The sequence below is a fragment of the Gadus chalcogrammus genome, chromosome 16 (assembly GCF_026213295.1).
Source record: "Gadus chalcogrammus isolate NIFS_2021 chromosome 16, NIFS_Gcha_1.0, whole genome shotgun sequence".
Lineage (NCBI taxonomy): Eukaryota > Metazoa > Chordata > Actinopteri > Gadiformes > Gadidae > Gadus > Gadus chalcogrammus.
The window spans coordinates 14,449,122-14,471,345 of NC_079427.1; the positions used below are offsets into that span (position 1 = coordinate 14,449,122).

The window sequence follows — 22,224 nt, forward strand, 5'->3', positions numbered from 1 at the left end:
CCACCGTTCTCATTAAGTCCACCTAGAGATAGTCGTACAGCTGCAGCAATGCACTAGCTTGTCCAAGCTCTGTGAGAAAACAGCTATTAAGAACAACCCGTTTTTTTTATCCTACGTTGTCCCATACATCGTTTGTGTCAAGACACTGCCTTTGAATGGTTTGGTGAGTTAGTTGTATGAGGTTTACGACTGGCAGAGAAATAAAAATGGTCCTGGACTTGCTCTAGACCTAACTCTATTTTGACATAGATGATGTTGGATCTTTTCGCCTTGTTAAAATATTTCACAAAAATAGACAATCAATCGGTTATAAGTTTTACACTGCAACCCAAAATGTAATCCATCTAATGCTGACACATGACAGCAAGTTATTGCTCCAGATTTAGTAATATCCCATGCCAGGGACCCGCCTCTTGTTATACTACTGTTACATGGTTTATTTTGGAAGGCAGGATATAAATAAGAGATGAGGGGCTTGAGCCTTGATCAGCCCAGAAACCCTCTACAAGTTGAATAATGAACCAAATGGAGAGCTCCCATCTCTTCAGAAATATGCTCCGTCTGCCAACTCTGAGTCCGACGTCCCCCTGGCGCTGAAGTGTCCACGGCACGCTTACGTAAGCTATGCAGACAGGAGGTGAGGAGCCCTCTTCACAGGGCCCAAAATGCTATCATTCCCCATTCATGAAACTAAATATTTCTGAATTGCGAGGTTAGGTGCTCATAATTCAACTGGCGAGATTTAATTTATTTTTCCTTCAAATTAAAGTAGAAAAGTGTCCTCTGCTAGTTTGTAAACATTACAGTTACTGTGTTGAAGACATCTGTGGTTGTTTCACTGTCCATCCTTGCCAGAGGGGGCCTGTCGAGATGCAGATTAGCACAGGAAATGGAAAAGTTATGGGCTGTTATGAGCTGGGTTTATGTGGCCATCTTGGTCTATCGACAGAGATATTTTGTCCACCAGCTAAAATGGGCACATCTACATCACACTCCTCTTGTTCTCCACCTGGTCCAACTGCTCCACGCCATGAGGTATGATTTAGAAAATAAAGTGGTGTAACCAATAACAAGATTAGGCGTAAATAAAGATATAAGGAGGATTCCTTATCTAAGGATCTGGTGTGCTGTGATCACTAGCTCTGTGTGGTAAGGTTTTTCTTCTTACTTATATGTTTTAAATAACATACAAAAGATATTTCCTTTTTGTTGCGTCACTTCCAGGGTCATACAAAGGTCACTTGTCACTTGTTAAAGCATTCTATCTCGGTTGTTTTTGTTATTTTGACATACAGTATACTGCTTAGTAGAGTGCCACCTATGTGCCCTTCCATCAAAACATAGCTGCTGTAATCAAATTCTCATTAGCACTTGGCTTATCATCACTCAACAACACTGGCAAGGACACACAGAGCTTAGAAGAGAGACGCCAAAGCAAGACGGGATTGGAACCCTGTATGGTCGTGGAAAATGAGGGATGTGACGGTGCCGTGAACCGCCCCAGAGATGGAGCTCCGTGTGTCTCAGCTGTAACAGCAAAGGGGCTCCATGGTGGGTCCGTCTGTCCACTCCACTGATGTTCACAGGGCCAAGTCCAAGCGGCCGAGAGTCAGCAGATCACCAGGTCCCAAACAGCTGTACACTGTACTTTTAATCCAAGAGTCGCCATCGAGGGCTTTTAGTTTTGTTTTTTGTCCTCATGTCGCTTACCACACAGTGGAACCCTCTACGATTTTGTATTCCTTTTGCTTTGGTGACCCCTTGGGTGGTCAGCAGGGAGATCGCAAACAGTGTTGCCACTGTCATCCAGTTCGTAACATTCATAACATTGCAAATGCAAGCGCTTTCTTCAGTGGGCCATAGGCTCAATCCACATGGTGAGACCTCATTCGGCGATAGTGACTTCATAAACATTAGTTGTGTGAACATTTTAGAGATTGGCACTAATGCATCATTGTTATAGGTCTTTACAGGTTCCTCACACAAAACATTATCACTCATTATCCAAAGATGTTAATAGCCGGCAATGTAGTCATGCGTCTGGGTACAGCTTCCCCTTCCACCATTCTGTCCAGAGTCCCACCTGACGTGCTTCCAACACCATGTGCAGACTCCCAGTCACCTGACGTGCTTCCAACAACATGTGCAGTCTCCCAGTCACCTGAGCCAACACCTCACCGTCCTCAGGCTTCTCCTGTGGCCCGTGTGTAGCTGTGTTTTCATATTTAATGCATGGTGTCGTCTGACCCACACCCTCCTGCTCCAGGTTAAATGCTGTGGTTAATTCCTGCGAGATAGCATTGGGACCTGCCTAATTCTGCATAAATGCAGTATTATGTCTGAACGTAAATTGAACTTTCTCTGTGCTTGAACAATTTTACTAGAGAAAATGTCTACCTTACATTCCACCTTGTTACAACTTTGTGGTGCGAGGTGAAGTCATAAAAATACAAGTTGAATTGTAAGAAAAAAAGCATTGTAACATTTGGCTTTTTAGTACATGGTTTACATTTTACACTTATTTGACGTGTCTTTATGCTGTTTATTGCCATATTCTTTATTGGCATATTCTGGCAGCTATCTGTAATCTAAGACATGATTTTGTCTAGGGCTGTTCCCATCATTAAACAGGCATAGTTTTTTGCTCTTTTAACAGTAGCATTGGTCAAATATTTGTTCATAGGTTAAGGGTCATCAATCCAAAAAAGATTAGGCTCTCTACGGTACTCTGATAAGAGTGTTTAAACAGACAGTAGAGTAGAGTAGTTTGCTCTGCACTGAGTTCATTTGCTTAAGTATTTATGATTCACTTTTCCAAAATCACACTCCCACCTCTATTTTTTAAATATAGCTAACTACTGATTGATCAACCATTAAACATTTTTGAAACGTTATTTTGACATATGTATTTTTTTTACGCCAAAAGCTAATAACTATTCTATATGTTTAGCAGCGTTCAATATAATGCTGTACAATGGCTCGTTAGTCCACAGTATATAGAAATTCAAGATGCTTGAATGGAGAAGCAGACAGATGGTGGTGTTGACTCTTGGCTTGATCAGTGTGTCTTTTATGTTTTGACATCTGCCCTAATGCTTGGCAGCTCCCGGTTTGGTGAGTAGTACCCTAGCACCCACATTTTTTTTTTCTCCTTTCTTCCTGCCAGCAAGAAAGCCATAATTACAGTAATACTTCTCCTGCAACAGTGCTGTGGGTGAGCCCGCTGCATACTGTGCAGCGGGTGCATAATTAAGGCGTAGAGCAGGTGGCTGGTAGCATATGCGTCTCCTCAGCCAAGGTTAAAAGCTGAGACAATATCCTGGCTGCCTCCCAAAAAAACAGTGTTACCACAACCTTCATGTCATTTGTAATTTGATAACTATCCATTATGATTCGATAGGTTTGATCAGCAAGTAATCGATAGGTCTGGTTCTTGGCACTTTGTGTCATATGCATCGGAAGGTGCGATGTACACTAACGGTGTCAAGCGGTTCTCACTGACATTCCCCCTGGTGCATTGTGGTGGTGGCTCAAGACGGTGTAGTCCCGGTGGCTTGACTAGAGAATCTGGGTACGTTGTGTGAAGACAAGTTAATGTCATTTGTTTATAGCCCTCCATGACAGTTACAGGAAGTGCACGTGCATGCGTGTGTCTGTTTGCATCCAATCTTTTCCAACACCTGATGGCTTGTTTTGTGGTCTCGTGGTGACAGCATACGCATGTTTATGCCTGCTTGCGTGTCTGCTTGTTGCTGTGTGTGGTTTTGTGCATCTGTTTGTTGCTGTGGGTGTTTCTCTGTGTATTCTTCACATTGTCATACTCAGTCTTGCCTATACCGAGCGTCCTCTCAACTCCCCTTTAACCTTTAGGAACTAACTGTGTGGCGACAGCAGCAAACCAGCAAGCCATCGGATCGCCATCCTCCTCTGCGTGCAGTACCTCTATCTCCTACACACGAGTAGGAAGCAACCAAGAGCTCCATCAGGGGCTGGAGCTACGGGTTAAACACAACAAAGCCAAGAGCTGTCTCTTAAACCTGCTGCCTTTTGTTTGACCGGTTAACCTTCAAGAGCAGACCCCCTTGATGCCTTCACCTTTAGCATTCGCCAACAGTAGCTAGCCAATCGGGTGGCCGTCAGAGCTGTGTCTCGGTCCGTAGCGTGGAGAATGTCCCTGAAAGCATATGTGTAACTTTGCCTGCCGGTCCCCAGGGAGAGCCCACAGTGGGGTCGTGTTACGGTCCCTGACAGACCTTATGCATCTTTCATCCACCTCTCCCACAACAGAAGCCCCCTTTGTTATCTAATCCAGCACTCTCCTCTCCAGCCTGACAGACCAGCTTGAATGCCACCGCTCGGCGTCTGCCAACCCGCTCGGACAAACGGATATCTCCATAAACCTCATCGTTGAGCAGAGGAAACCAAGCACTGTCCCGGAGTGTGTCCAGGCTACAACACGTCGGGGGTTGTTTCCCGGCCAACGATTCTAGAGAGCGAGGGAGACAGAGAGTGAGCTCATCTTTGCAACTTTTGCTCAACTTTGCAATTGCAAAAAAAAAAAACAGGGGAGCTGATGGGACTGCAGTAGAGGTTGCTCAACGACTATTGACAATCTCACTTTGTACCACAACAAATCCTCTCCAGACCTCCGTTGGACCGCTTTTCTCGCTTTTTTACGACAAAGCTTTCGGCCTAGGATCGGGGGTGGGAAACAACCAATCCAGCATCATGGGTGAGAGGCTGCGGCCGCCGTCTCTCCAGGTGAGCGTGCCAAAGGACGGGCCGGAGTATTCGGACTGGGGGAACCACTTGGCGTCGGACTGTTCGGTGAAGTCCTGCTCGTCCACGCCAACGCTGCGGCGCAAGCGCTTCAAGATGCGGCGCATGAGGAATGTGCCCAGCGAGCGGGAGAACGCCCGCCCGCCTGTGCGCTCGCGCTCGGGCTCCAAGGAGTACCTGCAGCTGCCCTCCATCGAGATCACCCCGTCCAGCGACGAGGACGCGCTCTCCACCTGGTCCAACTGCTCCACGCCGAGCGCCTCGCCACGACGCAAGCGCTTCCTGTTGAGGAAGTGGCTGAAGGTCAGGGAGAAAAAGGAGCAAGGCAGTGAGAGCAGGTTGGTAAGGGAAACCATCGCCGCCCTTCTCATCCTCTAACCTCCCATACTCCCATACAATCTCATCCTCCCACCTTCCCGCTCCTTTTTTGTCCCCGGCAGGTCCATGCTGTTGCCTGTGTTTCCTCCACTCCTTTGTTATCTGGCTGATTGGTTTGTAATGCTACAGGTCCAGAGAATACAGGTCATTATGTTTTGATCCACTTGCAAGAAATGTATCATCTTTATTCAAAGAAACGTATTTATCTGCCCTTTTGCAGGAAGCATAATGGTTTTACACCCTATAATGTCATTATGTTCTTGTCAAAACTTGTTTCGGGGAAACAATGTGAGATTATTAAAAGTTGACACATTTGGTCGCCGTGTGGTTGATCATATGTCAATGTTGTCAGTTTTTGGCAGGATCACAATGAGTGATCGTCCCCCTGTCCCACTTGAGCGCTCCATTTGAGTGAGGGTCTAAAGTTGAGATCCAACTGCTTGTGATCTTAGCCGTTGCGGTTCAGTCAACCATGCAGAGTTTCCACTGGTGCGACCTATATGAGGCCCACGTTAATACCGCTTTTCTCACCACAGTGCAGCCTAGTTATTCAACAACACTGCTTACTGAATGACGCTTCTTTGCACTTTTAGTTTCTCTTTTGCCATCTCTTTTGAACAACATGGCATCCCCACAGCCTATACAAGGACTTTTTTAATTCAACATGTGTTTTTGATGTCTTGGGAGACCCGTTGGCTCTTGTTAGCGAAGAGAAGGCCCCTACCAGAAATCTCAACCGTGGCTTCTCTGAAAATACAATGCATTTTCTGTCTTGAGAGTGAGACTACCGCGTTTAACCTCGTCAGTGTAAAGTGTAAAACACTGAATAATAATCCACTTCAGCAAAGCCACGGTGACAGAATACCGTTCCCGAGGGCGAATATTAGGCAGCTTAATTAGCCACACTCTTTCTTATAATTTGGCTGATTTATATGAAAAGAAAAGGAAGCTTAGATTCAATACTACATGGGAATAAGTTATCTGAAGTAGGAATGCAAGTAAGTTCCCTATAACCATAACAAACTGAACAAGTCGACCTCGCAATGAAACAAGTAGGTTTCAATATATACATAATATATGATACTAACCTTGCAGATTAATGTATTCTCCTTATTCAAGGTGTATTTCATGCATGAGGGTGTGTGCTATTAATTGGCATTTGCACGTACAATACATCAAAGGATAACCGGTTATTGTATCTAGTGTTGTTTTTACCTAAAGTCTGATTGTAGTTTGGTGTCAAATAGACCAATGATGACAGAATGAGATCTTTTTGAAATTCATTCATTATTGAGCCAGCTTGATACAGTTTCTGCAAACCAGGCTACAGGCACGTAGGCTGATGTGCTGCACAAAAGACATTGTAAAACCGAATGAAAAAGACATATCATAAGATATAATATTTTTTTATATACAACCATTAACCATCATCTCTTTATAATGCCTCATGACTTAGAGTATACAGCACTTTTGGGAGGGTGTGGGCCTTGTCTATGGAGAAACGTGCACTTGGTACGGTAATGTAAACTCTATCGTTACAGTAAACAAAGGACCAGAAGAGGTACAGTAAACTCAGTTGAAATACAGCTGCATCGTTAAGCATGAAAGTTAAACCAAAACTTATTTTGTGAATAATTGACTGGCACACAATAAATGGAATTCAGTGTATTTCCTTGTTACTGCTCCTGTCAAACACCATAGGTGCTAGGGCATTGCTATTGATTGTAATGCTTCATGCTGTGTGGAAGATTATCCGAGCAGCCACTTTTGGTCTTAAAAAACCCTGACTGGACATTACCTTCTTATTTGCCGGTCAATGTGCAAACATGACCTGGGAATGAGTAGTTGAACGTTGCTGCCATCACACAGGATTGGATAGGAACAATGGGGACTTCACCAAGAGGGCTATCTGCCCTGCTGTAAGTAGCACTTACCATAACCATGAAGCAGATATCTGAGGTAGGGATATGTGTCGTTGCTACATGGTCCAGATTCATCTCATGATTTTTTTAGATCTTCTATGGTTGAATGTTCGAAATCATTAGCAAAGTCGGTCACTGAGGTCGCAGCTAACGTTTGTAGCAACTGGTGGGCTTGTTTTCGTAGATAGTGCAGAGTATGTGGGGAAGGCATGGTGAAACAGGCTGTTTGCATGACCGATAAGACGAGGACCATTTCTGAAGGGGAAACATCTCAAGGGTTCCCTGATTCAGTTTGAGACACATCCATGGCCATTCTGTAAACTAATACACTGAGTAAAAAAAAGATGGATTAAGAATGTTGTATGAGCAATTATTATGTGCAGTATGAACATACATAAAGACAACTAGAAATCATATTTAGATTTATATTATTTTATTTCTTATATTTATTTACAGTAAATTATATTTAGTACTACTTATATCCAGATGCATGCACAGTTCGCTGTTAGGCATCTTGCCTTGGGATGCCTAAAACTTTTTATGTGGACTTTGGGGTGTGAACCTTTTGGCTGGCATTCAGACAGCTAAACCCAATAGACTATCCTGCCTCCATAATAAAGTTGTGGTGGTAATGCAGCTGATCTTTTTGTATCTATTAATCATGCTTCAATAGTGATTCCTAACTAAAAACAAGTAATTTGTGAACAGGCCAGCCTTTGGTGTGTTCACGTAATAAAAGTTTTTCTGTTTATCAAAAGGTTATCAACGCGACCGGTACGCAAATAGTCTCACGCCGCGTGTCACCTTATGAGTAGAATTCTTATAATAGAAAAGAACGCTGTTCTTGTAAAAGAGAAGTGGTGCTGGAGTTATATTCTCCGTTACTTGACCGTTGTTCTCAAGCATTAGAAAATGCGCATTCACACCTGTAATTGGGAGTGGAGGTTAGATTGCCATGTATAGCTTCACGATGCCTCAGTCACCAGTCCTGGTGTCCGCTCTAGGATACATTATTAAATCATCTGAGCGGAGATGTGGATTATTTAGCTGATGGCCTTGTGGTGAGAGCAGCTTTAATTTGTTGTGATGTCAGACAAATCAAATGGAAAATGAGAAGGATCAACTCTGTGTTGTTTTAATTATCATTGATCTGTGAAAAACTTGCTTTAATCTGGAAAAAACGTTTAAGGTGCATAATTGAGGTGTTAAAGCACAGTTCTCTGCTTTCAAATGAACACCACTATGGGAAAAATGCTTAATTGTGTACAGTTTATCCCTGTCTTCTATTTGTCTCCTTTTTCAGTGTGTTGAACTCACCAATCAATAGAGGTATACTCTGATTTCTCTCCACACATAGCGACAGCGTAGCCAGACAAAATAGATTTTAGTTGCAGAATCCTGCTCCATTGCTCGGGCAGAACTGTGAATCAACAAAAATATCTTAAATGCAATCTAAACCTTTTGGTCATCCTTAATGTCAGGTATATGTTAGCTTGTCTGTCTGTAATGCATTTGCATTACAGTTACAGTTCCGAGTGGGATCTGTTGCAGCTGAGGTCCTTGTGAAAGTAGGTTTTACAAATCCCTGACTATGGATTAAGACTTCTGGACTGCTAAGACATCTATTGACCATATATTGGCAAGGTTTGCCAAGGTTTCTTTTATGTCTTTTATGTCTAAAAAAGTTAACTTGAACCTATTTATATAATGTTTACACATGTAGAGTTCACTCCCAAATAATTGTGTGTGGAATGGCAGAGAAATGTACATAATATTACTAGTACTGCAACATTTCAATGTATTCACAGTAATACCAAAAGACTTCTCAGCAATTTCCTTATTTCCGATGTCCACTCCTACCACAGGCTCTTTGTCTGGTAGAATAAAGGTTTCTGGAAATCAGATGAAAGGCTTCTGGTCCCAGACTCAGAAGTGAATTAATGGCGACATTTCCAGCAGGGGCCTTTTTCTTTTCTAAATGTCACAGTGTGGTAAAAAAAATAGCAGTTCCATCTTTATGTTATTTTATCCATCCTTCAGATGTGTCTGGGATTGTATTACAGTAAGAGAAATAAGAAAGTCCTATTAATAAACCATGAAGGTGGAAGGCTTTGACGTTGAATGTCTGTTTTGCACATAAGGCATTCTATCCCTGGTGACCTTTTTGTTTGTTATTGTTTCTCACTCGCAGCTGTGTTCTAGTCCCTGCTGCCATGGTGAAAATGAGTTGCTATAGCCCCCTCTAGTGTTCTTAGAATAACACTGCACTATTAACCTGCTGCCTCACATTCATACTTCAAAGGGTTAGCTTGGTGTTTTATTTGCATCAAGTTGTTTTATCAGATGGTTTTATCACCTGAAGATGGGGGAATTGGGTTTACTTAGTTTATTATTTATTTATTCCAGTGTTTGTGGAATTGTGTGTGAAATTGTTAGAGGAAGTCCAGATAGTAGTCATAGCAGTCACTAGTTAAATGTTTTACAGGACTTGGTAAAATATGGCCTATAAACTCCTCTGAGACTTTGACTGTGATTAAGAGCTAAACAAATAAAAAAGGACCTGACTTGGCTTGAGAACAAATTGAAAAATGACCCTGTACCACCAAAGCATTCTACTGTATTGGGTAGGAGCAAGATACGTTTAGCAAGCCAAGTCGTGTTTCCAGGCTTAACAGACGTATGTTCCGATTAATCAAGGTCAGGTTCTCCGTCACGACTAGGGCCTGGCCTTAAAGGTATTAAATGACCATGGTGTATTATATGCTTTCCAAAAGCTGTTTTTCTGCCTTGATAAAATATTTATAGATCACACTAAGTCTCTAAACAAGATGGTTTTGTGTTTCTTGTCACCGTCAAACGTTCACATGCCACCATTTAGAATAATAGAACAATAACAGACGTTATGAGTTAAGGTCTCACTCCTTGCATTTATCTATCTCTCTCTCTCGCTCTCTTGCTCTTTCTCCTTCTCTCCCCATGATGTGTGCACACGCTGATAACACAAGCGGAAAAATCCAAGCCACTTTTTTTGCAACTTACTTCCTTTGAGATACTCGTGTTCCAAAAAGGTGCCGACCAATCACAAAGTGAAATGTACAAAGTCCTTTTAACTTGTGTGTTGGAATCCTGTAATATATACCGTACATGGAGTGATGATGCAGGCAGCGAGCACAACCTTGTGAATATGTGTCAGTGAATGGTTGCTATAACTGTCCTTCGTCCCATTCTGCCATGATCCCTTGCAGCAGCCAGCCGAGCAGCCAGCAGAGCAGCCAGCAGAGCAGCCATGAGGATGACTCCAATCGCTTCCTGACCCCCTTAATCCGAGTGGAGAGGTGAGGTCGCCCGAGAATGATTTCTTGATGTCTTTTTATGACTGTCATATATTTTGTCCGTGTGAGTGTGCTGAAACTAGCACTGTCCACTTGAGAGCGGCATCCTCACCTCTGTGGTTGTGGCCAAAAATGTGTCTGGAAGAAAGTTGTTAATGTGCGAAAAATGTGTGTTTGATGTTACTCGTGCAGGATTGTGCTTTGGCCCTGCTGGAGCCAAACTCAGATCCCTTGTAATTTTGTTTGCGTGTGTGAAAATATATTAGTGTGTGTGTGTGTGTGTGTGTGTGTGTGTGTGTGTGTGTGTGTGTGTGTGTGTGTGTGTGTGGTGTGTGTGTGTGTGCGTGCGTGTGCGTGCGTGTGTGTGACGTCTTGGCTGACCCCTCAGGGGACACAAAAAGACTGCAGTAAGCAGGTCTATCCAGCTGCCTTAATCACCCCACCAGGGCTCATGTGGAGCGTCGAAAACACTGTGAGACCGTACGCACGATACCTTCCTTCCTTCTTTGCCTTTCCCCTTCCTTATGTCGTTCAGTACATTGGGTGTTTAGAGATGTATCGTTCCCTCGAGATAATTTACATGTAATATAGGAATAGCTAACTTACTCATTATAAAAATGGGCCAACAATACTTGTATGAAACAGTTATTACAATATACCTTTGTGTTCTATCCAGTTACCTGCCTTGTCCACCAGAGGGCAGTTCCTCTTCATTGCTATTGTCACGACTACAGTTCGATGATACTGCCCAAATTGTTGCATTAGAGTCAATAAAACGATTCTTATAAATGAGATAAAATCGTTGTTCTCTGCCAATTGTTGTTTTGTGGTCTCGGCGGATTGTTTGGTTATGAATTGATCATTTGCTGGATTTTGTGTGTTTTTGTCTGTTGGTAAAGTTTTGGGTTACTAATTGGCCTGTAATTAACATTTTCAATGGGAGGGGTGTGCTGAGTAGAGGATTGAAGTGTTTGATCTAAGACATTGTGGAAAAGAGGCCAGGAGAAGGAAAACCATGAAGCAGAATTGAAATGTGAGCACGGCTCGCATTAACCCAGCATTATTCTTTTAATAGTGTGGGACATTATTAACCTATGGTCCTATGTTGTCCTGACTGTAATTGTGGATGAACCATGGACTACTATGTGTTGTTTCCCTCAAAGTTACATAATATTCTGCTGCTGATGCAGGCGCTACTACTGTGATATATTGATATGATATGATATATTACTGTCTCTTCACGGGATATATATTATTAGACCATTATTGGGGCTCACTAATTCAGTGTGTGTGCGTGTCGTGTGTGTGTGTGTGTGTGTGTGTGTGTGTGTTTGTGTGTGTGTGTGTGTGTGTGTTGTGTGTGTGTGTGTGTGTGTGTGTGTGTGTGTGTGTGTGTGTGTGTGTGTGGTTGGTCTTGTGTGCATGGAGTAGCACACATAGTGTTGGACTCATATATCTTGAGAGAGAGAGAGCGAGAGAGGCTGAGAGAGAGAGAGAGAGAGAGAGAGAGAGAGAGAGAGAGAGAGATAAAGACGCAGTGCAGTCAGAGGGAAGCGTGGCGTCTGGGCCGCTAACCCTCAGGAGACACAGAGGCGCTGCAGTAAGCAGCCCTTCCTACCTGCATCACGGCTGCTCCGTGGCCTTAATCACCACACTGGCCCGCTGGAGGCCAGCAAACACCACACGTACGCTGTTTAACAATGCACTGTTGTATCCTTTCGCTACCTTTACTGTGTCCTCCCGAGTGGTACATTGTGCAGCTTACGGGATGGACTCTGCTGCGAGGCGTTGGCATTCAACACAGGAATAGCCACTGGTTGCGTTTCCTTTCCGGCGTCCGTCTTGCAGCGTCAGCGAGTGATATTTCTTTAGAAACGGCCGAGCTGTCTCAACAACAACTACAATGTTTTGCGATTGGAAATGTCTTTGTCAAACTGAGGAGCTAACCCTCCACCCGAATGAGAGCACAAATAAACATGTCGTTTGGGAATTGTGGAAAGCTGTTTGAAAGTTTGTTTGTTGGGTTGTCGCTGTGTTATAGAATATATATGTAGCAAATGGTGTACATGAGAGATGGAAATCTTGTTGCGTAGGGATGAAAGATATTTCCTCCCTAACAGTTTCTTTCTCAAAAAACAACAATTGCAATTCTGCAACGTATAGGACATCTATTAAATGTTGCGCGCACACACACACACACACACACACACACACACACACACACACACACACACACACACACACACACAGACACACACACAAACTCACACACACACACACACACACACACACACACACACACACACACACACACACACACACACACACACACACACACACACACAAACTCACGCACACACACAAACTCACGCACACACAAACTCACACACACACACACAGACATCCCCCAGACTAAGCCAGCTGTCTCCGCCTGCTGCCTTCTCTACCTCCACTATTCCTATACCGGTTCCTCTCATCCTGCGCTGGCTTGCAGTCGGCCACTTTCTCTCCCTTTTCCTTTCTCTTACACCATTCACTCTGTTCTCCCCTCCCCTCTCCCTTACTCCCCCCCAGCCCCCCTCCCTTCTCTCTCTCTCGTTCCCTCACACTCTGTATCTCTTTCTCCTGGGCTTGGCGTAGGGGGAACACATTATTGTAAACCTATGGGATTTCTGGCTGCTACTCTGGTGGCTGCTCCGGTGCTATCTGCTAGCGTGCGCGGCGGGGGGGAGCAGCGCTACGTAGCCCCCGGCTATAGAGGGCACGGAATGTCATGTCTCCTCTGCAGGTAAACACATCCACCGGCTAGGCGCTGTCTGTCTGTCTGTCTGTCTGTCTGTCTGTCTGTCTGTCTGTCTGTCTCTCTGTCTGTCTGGCGGCGTGTTATTTGGCTCCCCCGCCTGTATGTCAGTCTGTTGGGTCCACCTGTCTTCTCTGTACTTCTGTCTGTTTGTCTGCTGCTCTGTTAGCCGTCTGTTTGCCAGTCTGTCTGTCCCGCTGTCCCTGTGTGTGTGTTTGTGTGTGTGTGTGTGTGTGTGTGTGTGCGTGTGTGTGTGTGTGTGTGTGTGTGTGTGTGTGTGTGTGTGTGTGTGTGTGTGTGTGTGTGCGCGTGTGTGTGTGTGTGTGTGTGTGTGTGTGTGTGTGTGTGTGTGTGTGTGTGTCTGTCCATCTCTGCCCTTGCTGTCGCATTGTTTTTTGTGATGTCATTCTTTCACTACGGCCAGTCCTCTGCCGCCGTAGGGGGTGGGGGAGCCTTGGAGCCTTTTTCTGTTTTCTTTTACACTTGGAATCCATCTCTGACAACATGAATATTGAATGTACGTGGATGACACTGTACACCTGGCTAAACAACGCTCTCCTTCTCCCCCCGCAGGTCTGACAGTGCAGCCGACAAGATCGGGTAGGTCCCTCTCCCTCCACCGACCCATGCCGTTCCTGCATATGTTGTTTGTTATGTGTGTCTTTTCCCGATCGTCCTATATGGTGTGGTGCTGTGGGGGGCTTGGGGGTGGTGGTGGTGGTGGAAGGGGAGATGCAAAGAGATTTGTATAGTGAGATCGCTGCTCCTACTATCACCCCACTCTGGCCCAGCGCCGCCCCCTGTGTCACTCTGCCATGTGACACAGTCCCACGGCTATTGTTTGCTTCCCTCGTCCGAGGTGTCCGACTATACGCTTTAAGCGAGGCCAGAGGCCAGGCCAATGAATACAGTTGCAAGCCATGGAATGTCATTGTTTGCTTTTATTGGACAAACAACATCAGCCACAACACCAGCCCTGCAAACAGGGAGTTGGGGTTAGTTTCGGCGGAGTCGCCCAAAATCAGACAACTTTTTTGTGGTTATCTATCTGTCTAGCAAGCCGACAGCCGGTCTAAGGGACGGCTACTTTCTAGAAAGTTTCTTCAGACACAAACGTTTGTTCAGACATCCGATACAGTGGAGTTGAGGAATTGGAGGCTTGAGTTGCAGAAGGTAAGTGAGTGTTGATGGATGAAGTGTTGTGTTGAGGACGCGCTCCTCAACCTCATACTGCTCCTGCGCTTACTGTTCAGACAAGAGGTGCTTACGGGTTTGGATCTAGATTTCAGATGACATGGTTGTGCTTTCTATGGCTCTTTCTCTATGCCCTCTATCACTCTTCTCTTAGAGATACCATAGTTGTAAACTATGGTATTTTAGTTAGAGGTCTTTTATTTTAACAGTATTTGAAGCTTGGTTCTGAGATATGATATCCACAGAGATAGTGTGGAATCAGGCCCATATTCCACATTATGGTGTGTATGTAGTGGCTTCCCCATGGATGTGTGTTGGCTGATGTGATATTATTAGTGTGATGCTTATGTAAATGTTGTGCTGGTTAATATTGAAAATGGGGAAATATAAAGTGGACTGCAGTATTATCACGAGTCATAATTTTTTTCGGCTTGCAAATCAAGTCATTTTTGCAGTGGTGCTGACTCCTATGCTGGTTCCAGAATAGACTAACTGTTCTGCATGAATAGAGTGGGGTGCAGGGAAACAGATACGTCGGCAAAAATACTCTTCCCCTTATATAATTGGATCGGTCCGTTTGCCGTAGGTTTGACCCTATGTTTTAAAAGCCATCCTTTAATGGATAGTAACTTAAGTTAGACGTCCGTTAGTAAGACAAATTACTTTAATGATCAGCTGTGCAAAGTATCTTGAGTTCTCAGTCTCAGAGTCTGCTTTGGCTTTACTGAGTTTTTCAACCAGTCCACATTGTCCTCTTTGCATGTGGCCATTATGTTACCATAAATATGATGGAATCAATGAATCTTTTGAATCGTCTCCACAAACATTAAGGCTCATACAGTACACAGACACATGAATATGCAACTCTTGGCACCGCCAACACCGATGCCTTGCTCGATTCCCAGTACACTTTCTCTCTATCCTCTTATCATGCTTAATGCTGTAACAGTTTTTTCCTCTATAGATCGATTCTGGGCATTTGGTTCTCTTTGCTGATGTTGCGATTCACTCCATTTTCCATCTGCTGAAATTTTTTTCGTACAGGGTTATGGATGGGTCGTGTTTTGGGTGCTGATCACAAATTATCTTTGAATTATGGGTCGGTAAACATGAACTACCACCATATATCATAACTGTTATAGTGAGTTTTTTCTTTGCAGCATGATTCAGTAGTGATTTACCGGTAAAGACTAAGTAAGAGTAAAGATGCACTGACAGCACAATATCTAAACGTGTGTGTGTGTGTGTGTGTGTGTGTGTGTGTGTGTGTGTGTGTGTGTGTGTGTGTGTGTGTGTGTGTGTGTGTGTGTGTGTGTGTGTGTGTGTGTGTGTGTGTGTGTGTGTGTGGGTGTTTTGGTTTTCTGTGTAAACCAACCACCACTGTGTAAACCACACGGTTTTGTACCCTTCTGCGTTCCTTCACTGCCAAACCCTTGTGAGTTGCCTTGGCTGATCGATCCCCCTGTATTTTTTTAGAAAGGTACCTGTAAATAATGAATGCAAACAGCTCCTCGGCTGGCTGAAGTGGCTGAAGTCCAAGTGCTCCTGGATACTCTGCGCTCTGCACTCTATACAGATCTCTCTTCCTGTAGCGGGGCACGCAGACGTCATGCAGACGTATACCTGTGGAAGTTTGTCTGGCTGGAGTTTACTTGCAAAATCTTGAGCAGTAGCCAGTCATCAGATGCTTGAGCTTTGAACCCGATTTTACAATGGTCTTCATTGTGCTTCCTTTCACCTCAGTTCACCCTCCTTCAGCTGCTGTTGGGCTGGTTGACCTCTGCTCCTCTGTGGTGTGAGACATGCCCTTCCATCAGTGGAAGTCAGCATTAACTGATTTTACTCCTGACAATGCTTGTGCAATGTTGGGTAATGATTACCATTTACACATAAAGTCTGACTAGTGGACCATTAAGTTTGCATAATTCTAACTATTAACCCAGTTCACAATAAAAAAATTAGATTTTAGTTCACTATATGCCATTATTATGATTATTATAATACTTATTACTAACTAATACTTATTGTTATTATTATTATTATTATTATTATTATTTTGGATCATTATTATTATTGTTATTATTATTATTATAAATTTGTATGAGTGCATCCAGGTGATCACCAATGCAAACCTATCCCCTGTCTAGTTGAATCCTGAGCAGCTGTCAGCAGTTGCAGGCTGATACAGTTTTATCTTTCTATCCCACGCTGAACATTATTTTAAACGCCTCATAAGATGATGACCTTTCTTTCAAATATGGCCCCACTGAGCGTATGTTAGCATCTCCCGCTCCTAACTAAATAATAGTACCAGTGTGACCTTTTGGCTGTATAGCAGTATAGTGCCTGCTCAGCGAAACCAAGGGAACATTAAACTAGAGGGAGAGAGAGATAATTGAGAAGACTAGAGAGAGAGAGAGAGAGAGATAGAGAGAGAGAGAGAGAGAGAGAGAGAGAGAGAGAGATATGTTAGGGCCTTGGTGGTGACGTAACCTGTCGCTGTTGGGAATCTGGGTCACAAATGGTTCAGGCTGGTGTGTGTGTTTGTGAAGGGGAGATGAAGAGTACACACAAACAAAAATTATAAAACAGGCAAAATAGAGAAGAGAAAGATCGCTAAAGGATCACCCTGTCAGGATAAGCTGTTCACAGAGAGCCAAGAGAAAGGGGCCGTCCTAGTCCCCCCACACACAAACACACACAAACACACACACGTAGCGCGGCACGGACGACCAATCAAATCACTTGCATCGCTGCTCCCACCGTGCTCACACCAAGTGAGCATCGACAACAGACCGAGAGAGAGGAAAGGAGAGGGTGGACCCACACCTGAACGGAAACCTCCGGACCCTATGTGGGAGTGCAGGATAACCACTCTTTAAGGGATTTATAAGGTGCAGGATGGATGATTGACAACGGGATTAATTAATTTTACATTAATTTTGTACTTATATGGGATTTCCGGTGCAAATATGGAGATTTTCTGGTTAGATTTTCTGTTTTTTTGGACGTTTTGTGAGCGTCGGGCATTAAATCAAGCAGTTACAACCGTCCACGCTTGGAGTTGACCGGGATGCCACACAACGTCGCTGACTCATATTGGAGGTGCTTGGTTGCACAGATAGGCACGATGTGTACGTATTTCTGAGACAATGATAAAGGCAATGGGGGAACACGTTGGACGGGGGACAGAGAAAGTGGGCATGTGACTGAACTGAAGAGAGGCCATGAAAGCAGCAGGAGAGGCCAGGATTATGTCTAAGGTCAGGAGCATTTCTATTACCACAGCCACGTCTGCTCTCATCCCACTCTCATTTCATTTAGGACCTCATTCCTTAAAATATCAACAATATCAACTGAGTCACTGAGCTAAAATCCAACCAAATATAACGCTTGAAAATTGTAATCCATTTTGTTCCTGCACGCACACAGGAAGAGTACAATTAAAGTAGTTGTGTTTAAAGCCTTTTCAAGATGTTTCGGTTAAATTTCATAAGTATTTAATATATTAGCAAACTATTTTGTTTATTATTCAATCGTTTTCTGGACACTGGTGACAAATGGTGCTTAACAATTTACAGAGGTGGGTCAATTCATTCATTTTTGCCAATAGGTGGTAGTGTACTTGCAACAATGGCTGTACTAAGGATGTAATATAAACTATAACATCCTTAATATAGTTATCTTTTTCTGTCTTCAGCAGTTCAAACAAACCCCCACCATAACTTAATTCACTCATACACTCTTAAGACATTGGCACAAATCAATATGTGCTTCAGAAATGCCACACTATGTCTCTCACACTCATACACAAACATTCACACGCACACACAAATATTAAATCTCACCCACACAAACAATCGATTGCTCACACGCACACCAACAAATACACAGAAGACCGGATTTTAAAGCTGGCTAGCATGTCTCCTAAATCTTCAGGTGTGATGATGGGTGCTCTCCAGGTCCATTAGGTGTCATTTAGTGGGATTTATTGTACCCCTCTGGGTGCTCGGTGGTGGGGGTGGGCCTCAAAGCCGGCCCTACCATTCCCTCTCCATGTGATGAATTCCATTCCGGGACATCCCTTGCAAAACTATTCCACACTCCTTTTAATTAAGGGCTGATGGTGGTGGACTAATGACTCCACAAAGTGTTATCAGCTCCAGATCCGCCTAGTTTCATTAGTCCTGCAGTGTAATGAACTGTGGGATTGATGATTTAGTTCAACAGAGGATTTAAAAAAAATTGCGTCTTTATGTCAACCTTTTAAAATTAGCCGAATTCTATGCTAACAGCTACTTTTGCAATGCAGCTTGGAAAACGCACTTTATCTTGCGGAGCAGTTGTCATTTGTTGATTCACTATTACACTGAGTACCAATCATTAGTCTCAAGAGGCGTTTCATAATTTCACATTTTCCTTTTGAAAGTAATCACATTATGGAGAATTCATAATTCACATTTAGCTACAGTTAAAATATCAGCATCATTAAAACATTAATATCTTTTTATGGTATTGTAATATCATGAAAAATATATGTAATTCTAACTGTAAATTCAAACATATTAGTTTCTAAAGGTAGCACATTTAATCACGTTTAGTTCAAGATTCAACGAAAATTGTGTGTGTATGAAAGCACTTGTTTCACATGAAGTGCTTAAAATTAGTTTATTCTGCCTCGTTCTCTTGACAGCCACGCACACCAGACTAATTAGGACCCCCAAAATAGCCGTGTGTGTGTCACTGTGATGACCCCATGCAGACCCCCTTTCAGCTCTTCACACAGCTCGCACAGAGGACAGAAAACCAATGGTATAGATGCCACAAACCCCACCGCCACATTAACCATAATTACTCATCACCTAAAAACCTAATCCATGTGTTGTTCAAGGTGGCTGTGGGGGTCTTATTACATAAATGAATCAAATAATGTGAGCTATTATGAGATTTTCTTCCAGCGAGAAAAACTGAGTCATTGTTACATGACTTACGTTTCATGGCAGCTGTTGCTGAACCCCCGTACTGAAGGTGATTCATTAATAACCAGACTCTGAACCGTTTGTCTATCACTGGCACTCACACTCTGGCTCAAAGTGTTAGTGAATAGGGCCGTGGTGTCGTGCTGGGCGGACATCTGCCTCCCTGCAGACTGTCAGAAGAAAGATACAATGGACACGAGCCATGTGAAGGCTTAGTGACTAAATTTAGACCAAAAACAATAATGGCTCAAACTTCCGTCCGATAACTTGGTGTCTGAACTGCTAAACTGTATGCTAGATGCACAGTATTAAATGCACAGTATTTCCCTCCCATGCCAAAATGCTTCAGAGAGGAAAAAAAACATCCCTAGCTTGACCAGGTAATGCACCGATTTTTCCCTTATCGTTACAAATCATTATGAACTAAAGTGATTCTCAGTCAATGTGAAGCGATGATCGGTGAAGGTCTGTGGGTAGGCAAGATAAAGAACTTGAGAAAGTCTGGTCCAATTGATCGCATAATGTCTCGAAATGTAGATTGCAAAGAACATTATGTAAGTTGAGTGATAGCTTAATAATAATAAGAACCATAAAAACAATAATTATCTGCATTTGGAGATGTTGGTGCCCATTAAGGTCAAATAAAACCCCCAACACACCAAGCCCAGTCTGCTGACCAGGTGCTTTCTGCTGGGCAGTGCTACATGAAATTGCTTCTACAACCAATTGTATTTCCGTGCACTCCCGCAGGGTCGTGCTGGCAATATGTTGAGGGAACAGACCACCATCAAATGAAACCCTTACGACACAACTGTTCCGTGATCAGCCCGCTGCGGCACAGGGTTGAATTCTGCTGAAGTGTTTAGTATTAACACCTTGCTTCATTTGCCAGGCTTCCTTGTCTCTTACATTACCCTCCTTTGGGGGTGGGGTTTTAAAAACTTTCTGAATGAAGCGGTGAAAAGATCTCATCGATATCTAGGCCCTAGTGAGATATATTTCTATTGATTTATGGGTCAAGAGTCAGCTGACCTCAGTCCCTAACGACCAACAGGACTGAGTACAGTTCATGCAAGCGTATGGTTGATTGGCTTAGTTGTTATGTCTTTGTTAATATGCCACGCATATTCCCTTGTCTCCCCACACACAATGAAACCTAAAACCCTTTATGATCTTGATCAATATTGTGTGGCAGTCTATACAAGACAGTTCAGTGTGTTGCCCACTCGGTGGCGAGGCAATGACTCAGCATACACCGCAGAATACGCCGTCATGCTCTGAACAAAACATGAATTGATTTGGATGAATGGTAAAATCACAGTGGCTTGCAGCGTGGGTGCTCCATGTTGACTCACTGGTTTCCAAATGCACTAGGAGTAAAAGGGCAGCTCCCTTGTTGACTCCATCCGCAGCCCTGAATCCACATCCACATTCAAGGCAGAGCTCAAAAGCTACCATTCAGAGGGGCTCTCAGCCCTTATCTTATCGTTGTTTACTGTGTCCTTGGGGACCGAAAGACGCTTTTAATTTGAATGTATTGTTATTATTGTCTCTCTGTCTATCCCACATATTTATAACCTTGCAGAACACAATTTCTTTATACCTGCCCAAACAACCATGAGAACGACCAGGATTGCAATCGGACAAGTGTACGCTCCAAAAACTAACATTAATTATTTTCAATTGGTACCTACTTTTGGTAAGGTAACGGTTATTGAAAGGGTGAGATGAGAGTTACTGATAGTATCGTTCCACCCAACTCACGTTGCTGTTCTGCTAAATGAGTTGTATTTTATTCAATCCATTTTCTTTTCTTACGATTACACAAATGCGTGTTTAGAGATACTCTGTACGGTTCAACACATAATCAAGACCTGATCAATATTTTACAAGCATTAAGATCATTTAAAATCATTTTCAATCCAGGTCCTCAATAACCAGAAAGAAATTTCCAGAAAGATTTTCTGAAAAAAGTATAATCTGAAAACCTCTTACTTTTCTCTACCTTCACTGATAGGCCAAGCAAAGAAGGTGGAAGAAACTGTGGAAACCACAAAGGTAGGGTGTCCATGAATGGCAGAAACATTACACACACTACCACTGACCTCCTTAGGAGGCAGATTGTATTAATGTATGAAGTACTAAATGTCACTCATCTGTAATGATATAAAAGTTCTTCATTATTATTATTTCTTAAACTTTGGTTTATTTGTATCTATTTATTTATTTGTATTCATTTTCTTTGTCTGTTGTGGGGTGGCTTAACTTCAATAGTAAGTTCAGCTAGTTAAATAAAAATATGATATATAAAACGATATCAAAGTAATTGCTTTAGGGATTTTCTCATCTCACATTTATAATTATAATAATTTCTCAATGAAAGAACCCTTTTTTGTCTCGTTCATACTAAATCATTTCTGTGAATTGGTTCATTATTGTTTGCACATACCTTAATTCACCAAAAGGGGGAGCTGTACAAAATAGGCCATGACATCAGGGCCTCTATCATCTCCAGCCAATTTCCCCTACTTCGTACTAAATAGGATGAAGGAGGGGGAGGGGGGCTTAGGTTGTCTTCATAGAACAAACAACATAACTATTAGAATTCCCCACATGATATTGCCATCAAATTGCTTGTTAAGTAGTGTCAGTATCAGGCTCTAAACAAAGTTGCTTACCTGAACTGACACAGACAAGGCGGAACTATAGTTTCCTCTAACATATTAGTGATTTGAATGTTTTGTTATCAAAGTTAACTGCAAGAATGTATGCTTTTGTGTGGGAAATGTTGTCTGTTGTTGTATCTCTGCAGAATTGAGACACACACTTGTCATGAATGA

General features: G+C 43.1%; 1 protein-coding gene across 8 annotated transcripts in view; it reads left to right on the top strand.

Moving 5' to 3' along the window:
• Positions 1-22,224, top strand: part of gramd1bb (GRAM domain containing 1Bb) — a 106,170-nt gene that overhangs the window by 31,041 nt on the left and 52,905 nt on the right. For 5 of the 8 annotated variants that reach the window (XM_056610382.1, XM_056610383.1, XM_056610385.1 and 2 more), the window contains exons 2-4: positions 3,871-5,117; positions 10,325-10,414; positions 13,785-13,811. In XM_056610382.1, the coding sequence (XP_056466357.1) occupies positions 4,729-5,117; positions 10,325-10,414; positions 13,785-13,811 (506 nt within the window). In that variant the 5' untranslated portion in view covers positions 3,871-4,728. Of the gene's footprint in view, positions 1-3,870; positions 5,118-10,324; positions 10,415-13,115; positions 13,200-13,784; positions 13,812-22,224 lie in introns of those variants that run through there. The other 3 variants (XM_056610388.1, XM_056610387.1, XM_056610390.1) reach the window with 3 other exon arrangements.